At 40.9% G+C, this 5,844-nt stretch overlaps 1 protein-coding gene across 1 annotated transcript; it reads left to right on the top strand.

Moving 5' to 3' along the window:
- The first annotated feature begins 682 nt into the window (after positions 1-682).
- LOC122073762 (naringenin,2-oxoglutarate 3-dioxygenase-like) lies at positions 683-2,604 on the top strand. The gene is made up of 3 exons (XM_042638388.1): positions 683-1,314; positions 1,473-1,910; positions 1,998-2,604. The coding sequence occupies exons 1-3, from the start codon at positions 949-951 to the stop codon at positions 2,298-2,300; spliced, it is 1,107 nt and encodes a 368-aa protein (XP_042494322.1). The 5' UTR covers positions 683-948; the 3' UTR covers positions 2,301-2,604.
- Positions 2,605-5,844: the final 3,240 nt, after the last annotated feature.

The following is a 5,844-nucleotide window of genomic DNA, read 5'->3' as shown; positions in this document are numbered from 1 at the left end:
TTAAGATAGTTGCGAGCATTTGATTATTGAATCTTGACAAAAATGTTTTTCATTTCTATCCTCAACGGCGAAAAAATTGATCATCAATAGTGCTCTCTATCATCCAATAAATTTTATGTTTGATGTCTAGTTTAGAGTCGTGTAATTTTGCCTATACTCCAACATCGAAAGGGTGGACGAACAATTTGGCTGAGGGAAGACCCGGAGGGCCCGGACGTTGTCGGGTAAAAGTATTTGACCAACTTCCCCTCTATAGCTAGCTTCTTTACTTTATTCAGTGTAAAGAGAAAGAAAGTCAAAAACGTACGAACAATAATCCCTTTGATTTTTTGGATGCCTGAGACCAAGATGACCCACAACCACCTTTAACGTAGACGGTGACGTGTGCCCTCACCTCCTCAATATTTCCTAAGCCGGCTGCTACTGACCACTCAAAATCCCTGATTTCCTGTTTTGAGCAGATGGACATGAATCATTTTTTTTTTTTTTAATCATTCATTAATATTTTGAGACTAAGCGTTTTTTCCGAAACAGGATGACTACCAAATGCAACTCTAGACCTGTTATCATGGTTTCAAATATCGATATCATATTGGGTATTCGCTGAGATTGATCTCTGACCCTGATAGATTTCAATCAATTATCCATATATTTTGAGGGGTAAAACAGTAAAAAACTGTATATATAAAGAAAAAAAAAATGGACCGATACATGCCAATGTGATCCAATCAGATACCGACACCAATACTGTCCCCTAAATCCACGCCTGCCATACAACCTTGCAGTAGTGTAAGCTCGTGGGACTTGTGGGGAATCATATATGCGCTCAAGACTCCCTGTGAAGTTCTCAGATCGTTTAGTAGAAGAGGAAAACAGAAGTCGTAGAGAGAGACAGAGAAAGAGAGAGTTACAAGGTTCAACACTCACAGCAACTCAATCAAAGAAAGAATGGCCCCTTCTACCTTGACGGCTTTGGTGGAGGAGAAGACGCTTCCAGCAAGCTTCGTGACAGACGAAGACGAGCGTCCCAAGGTAGCATACAACCAGTTCAGCAACGAAATCTCAGTGATTTCTTTGGCAGGTATCGATGATGACTCTAAGGGGAGAAGGGCAGAGATCTGCAAGAACATCGTGGATGCTTGCGAGGACTGGGGTATCTTCCAGGTCGTCGATCATGGCGTCGATGCCAACCTCATTTCCGAGATGACCTCCCTTGCTCGCGAGTTCTTCGCTTTCCCTCCCGAAGAGAAGCTCCGCTTTGACATGTGCGGTGGCAAGAAGAAGGGTGGCTTCATCGTCTCCAGTCACCTCCAGGTTCTCTCACTTGATCTCTTCTATACCTCTCTGCAGTACTTCCATTCCCCATTGAAATTTCTGTTCCAATATCAGCCATATAGAGCAACTTCTACTTCTTTAAAATTTAGGAGCAAGATTGGCCACTGGAATTAATTGCTATGGTGTGATGATGATAGTGGATGCAAGGAGAGGCAGTCCAAAACTGGCGTGAGGTCGTGACCTACTTCTCATACCCAATTCGATCTCGTGATTACTCGAGGTGGCCTGACAAGCCTGAGGAATGGAAAGCAGTGACCCAAACCTACAGCGAGAAGCTCATGGGGCTGGCCTGCAAGCTACTGGAGGTGCTCTCTGAGGCCATGGGACTCGAAAAGGGAGCCGTCACCAAGGCCTGCGTTGATATGGAACAGAAAATTGTGGTGAACTTCTACCCCAAGTGCCCACAGCCCGACCTCACCCTTGGCGTCAGGCGTCACACCGACCCTAGCATCATCACCCTCCTCCTCCAGGACCAGGTGGGTGGCCTCCAGGCCACCAGAGATGGCGGAAAGACTTGGAACACTGTTCAGCCCGTTGAGGGTTCTTTCGTCGTTATCATCGGCGACCATGGCCACGTAAGTACATCCCACATTCTCTCGCACACATTTTATCGAACACATTACGTATGCAATTGGTTTAACTTGTATGATAATTGTGAACAGTACTTGAGTAATGGGAGGTTTAAGAACCCAGATCACCAGGCAGTGGTGAACTCCAACTACAGTCGGTTGTCAATTGCCACGTTCCAGAACCCAGCCCCTGAGGCGGTCGTGTACCCATTGAAGGTCAGAGAGGGGGACAAGCCCATGCTGGAGGAACCCATCACTTATGCAGAGATGTACAGGAGGAAGATGACCAAGGATCTGGAGCGGGTCAGGCTTAAGAAGTTGGCCAAGGAGCAACAGTTGCAGGAACTGGAGAAGACCAAGCTAGAGAGCAAACCCATTGACGAGAGTTTTGCCTGAATATTTTATACTAATATGGTGCAATGGCCCAATGTTTCTGATCCAGGCTCCTCTGTTCCCTGATGTTCTGGGCCCTTCACTTCTTTGGGGTTTAGATTGGGCGATCTCTTCATCATCTAATAAATAAAGGCAAAAATAACACTCGTAATTTAAAGTTGTAGTTGATGCACTATTATATAAGGGTTTGTCTCTCTATAACCTAGTTGGTTACAATTTCATCTATAACCTAATTTACAAATCCTTATATGTCCTTGTGGAATTTACATTTTGCAATCCAAATCCTCTGTTATTCTTAATCTCCTAATTCCTTGTTATTCTTGCCGTAGAAGATGACATGTGGACAACTTTAAGTGAACGGCCAAGATTAGTTGTTGGTTGAAGCTCCTGCAAAACCGATTTGAGGTAAGCAAATCAATCCATCCAATGGATCAAATCGGACCAGTTCTCGGTTTGAATTAAAACATTCAGAAACTCCCGATGGCTGCCCTCTCTCTCACCCCTCTTGCTGTCTCTCACACCTCTTTCTGCTCACGAAGGAAAAACCCTAGTGGGGGTTTCATCCAAGTTCTTGGTCAAGGTCACTCTCACGAAGGGGTTTACCTGTTACCCTAACTCGATTAGTTGTCTCTCTCTCATGAAGGAGAAGCAAGTTACCCTAAGTCGATCTCTCTCTCTCTCTCACAAAGCTGTCGCTGATACTCTCGGTTTTATCTAGGATACGCATTCTCGGGCCAAAGCTCTGAGATAGCATTGTCACCTGGTTAGGGTTTGAATCAAATCGTTGGGAGGTAAACCCTAAACGATTGTACCTTGTTAGAGTTAGGGTTTTTATTTGTCTCCATAATATTTTGGTATTTTAGGTGATTATATTGGTGATTTTGGTTTGATTTTGAAGACTGTTAGGGTTTTGAAAACTTGTTGGGTGATTATATTGGTTCTTTTGGTTTGGTTATATTAAAGTTGTACTGCTGGAAGCACTCGCATGAGACTCTCTCTCTCTCTCACCATACTTCTCTCTCTATCTCTTGTGCACATTCTCACGAACCTCTCTCTGTTACCCCTTTTACTCTCTGTTACATCCAAAGTTTGAATCTCTGTGCAGCTTTGAATCAAATCGATAGGCCGGTAAACCACTCTCTGTTACAATTTTTTTTCTCGCTAATTTGTTCTCTTGGTTTCCAATGGATGCAATGGTGATTCCCATAATTTGTTCTCTTGTTTGCAAATCGACTGATATTCGGCTATCTACTATTGTAGGTTAAATTATTTTTTTTGTCTTTTGGTAGTTGACATTGTACGATAGTTGCAGATTCAATCTTTTAGGTTCTTGTACGCAATTGACTTCTCATTGGTTTCATGCTTTATAGATGTGATGTATCTTAGTTTCTTACAATTTTGAACATGCTTTCCTGCATCTTTCTTGTGATGTATCAAATGTTTCTTCAAATTCTGAACATGCTTTTTTGCATCTTTCTTGTGATGTATCATTGCTTTCATGTTTTATAGTGGTATTGCATTTTACACACAAATCTACCTCTCTGCTTCTCTTAAGGATATTGCATTTTACATAGAAATGGATGCACAACAGTGGATATATAGTTGTAATGAAGGGGTGATGGTCATCCAGACTTCTCAAACATTAAAGAATCTTGGACGACGATTTTACTGATGTCCATTAGGTGAAAAACATCCTGGCTCTTTTATTTGGTTGGACCCAACATCGAGGAATTACACTTAGACTGTAGACACAGGAGCATGTCCTTCAAATGAAAGTGTTAATAGGAACACACGGGTCATCTAGCCTATTCGTCAACCACCCTATAGTCCACAAGTGCGGAACCAAATACTATTGGACCAGTCATTGCTCAACCATTATTATGGTTTAACCATCTTCCTGTGTATTTGGGTGTTAATTCTTTCGTGCTATGCCTTCTATACTACTGTTTCGATAATGAAGTTGGGGATATTATTATAGTTATTTCATTGTTACTATAATGTACTGGCAAATTTTATTTATTTTTGTAGGTAAGGAGTCTTTAGCTCAAAATGTTAGAGCTCCTAGGCCAATACCCAGGGTATGGTGGTTCGAATCCACCAAGACTCTGAAGCTGTATTTTGGATGATATCAAGAAAGCAGGCTTGGTACCCTCTAGCATCAGTGAAGAGCATTCTCTCTCTCTCTCTCTCTCTCTCTCTCTCTCTCTCTCTCTCTCTCTCTGTGGGTTTATTTATTTATTTTTGTTATTTTTTCCTCTCTTTTATCTCTTTTGTAACATCTTAAGAATATTTTGAGTATCTCTTTTCCTCTCTTTTATCTCTTTTGATTTTTTCCTCTCTTTTTCGTGAAATGGTTTTGGTTGGACTTGAGTGAACCAAATGCATATACACAACTATATTACAAAGGGTTGCTGTGAGAAGGGGAAGGTGAGCCTAGGTTAGGGTTTTTATAAGGAGATGAGCGGTAAGTGTTTCGTTCCAACTAGCGGTACTTACATGACTCTTATTTGTAGCCTTGCAATGGAATAGATGTTTGAAGATGCTATTCACATTCTGTTTGATATGTTGGATAATTCTATGTCTCCTGATCTCTTAACACATAAGACTTTGTTAGGAAAATTGTGTAGGGAAGGGAAGGGAAATGAAGCTCTTGAGCTTCTTGAAGAATTGAGGAAGAAGGATGTCTTGATGGGGGAGAAAACTTACCAAACCTTGTTGAGGGAAGTTAATAGTATTGATGTCTTGTTTGTCTAATTGCCGACAACCAGCTTTTGAATAGACAAATCCCTTGGATTTTATAGTCATTTTGTCTTTCTTGCTCTTATTTACAAAGTGTCTCCTAATACTAAACCCCATTGCCCGTCCATAACTGTTGAAAAAATTGTATGCATCCTGTTTTGAATTGAATACCATACCAGCCTGAGGTTCCCTCACATCATTCAAACAAGCATTCTCCATACTAGACAACAAATAAAAACAATGGCACATCAGATACTACTACATTCATGACAATCCAAATACATAGTCCACTATTAGAACAAGGCACTATATAGAATAGGTTGTTCCACTGCAAACCATGAGAACAACTTCAAGGAAATAGATACCAAAAAAGATAATAGATTAACATAGAAAGAAACATATTAGTTTATTTCATTGCAAGTTCCATGTGAAGTCTGCCAATGACCTTCTCTTTTCTATTAATATCCAAATTTTTATCTAATTTCTAACCTACCAAAAGGCCACTGGAATAACACATTATAGTAGTAAGCAAAGCTATTCAAGAACTGCCTAGTTGTAGCTAAGGTACCCAATGGGATCCATGAGAATGACCATGACCATGATAACTCAGGATACATGGACAAAGCCCCAAACACATCAAGCAGTAGTTACTCACAAGGCCAAAATTAACAGGAACAAAGGACTGATGGAGAGCACCGTAATTTAACATTTAGTTGGCTCTATACTGACCATAAAAAACTCACAAGGTTCCTCTCTGACCAACCATTGGCACATTGCCACATACACTAAAAATATCTTATATTACATA

The sequence above is a fragment of the Macadamia integrifolia genome, chromosome 3, assembly GCF_013358625.1.
Source record: "Macadamia integrifolia cultivar HAES 741 chromosome 3, SCU_Mint_v3, whole genome shotgun sequence".
NCBI classification, from domain to species: domain Eukaryota; kingdom Viridiplantae; phylum Streptophyta; class Magnoliopsida; order Proteales; family Proteaceae; genus Macadamia; species Macadamia integrifolia.
Note: the sequence above shows the minus strand (reverse complement) of the source record. Positions and strands in the feature narration are given on the sequence as shown.

What these genes read in the sequence shown, in the direction of transcription:
- LOC122073762 (XM_042638388.1), top strand. Translation starts at nt 949, where the DNA reads ATGGCCCCTTCTACCTTGACGGCTTTGGTGGAGGAGAAGACGCTTCCA. An exon ending in TCGTCTCCAGTCACCTCCAG is followed by an intron (nt 1,315 to 1,472) that starts GTTCTCTCACTT and finishes TGATGATGATAG; the next exon opens with TGGATGCAAGGAGAGGCAGT. An exon ending in TCATCGGCGACCATGGCCAC is followed by an intron (nt 1,911 to 1,997) that starts GTAAGTACATCC and finishes AATTGTGAACAG; the next exon opens with TACTTGAGTAATGGGAGGTT.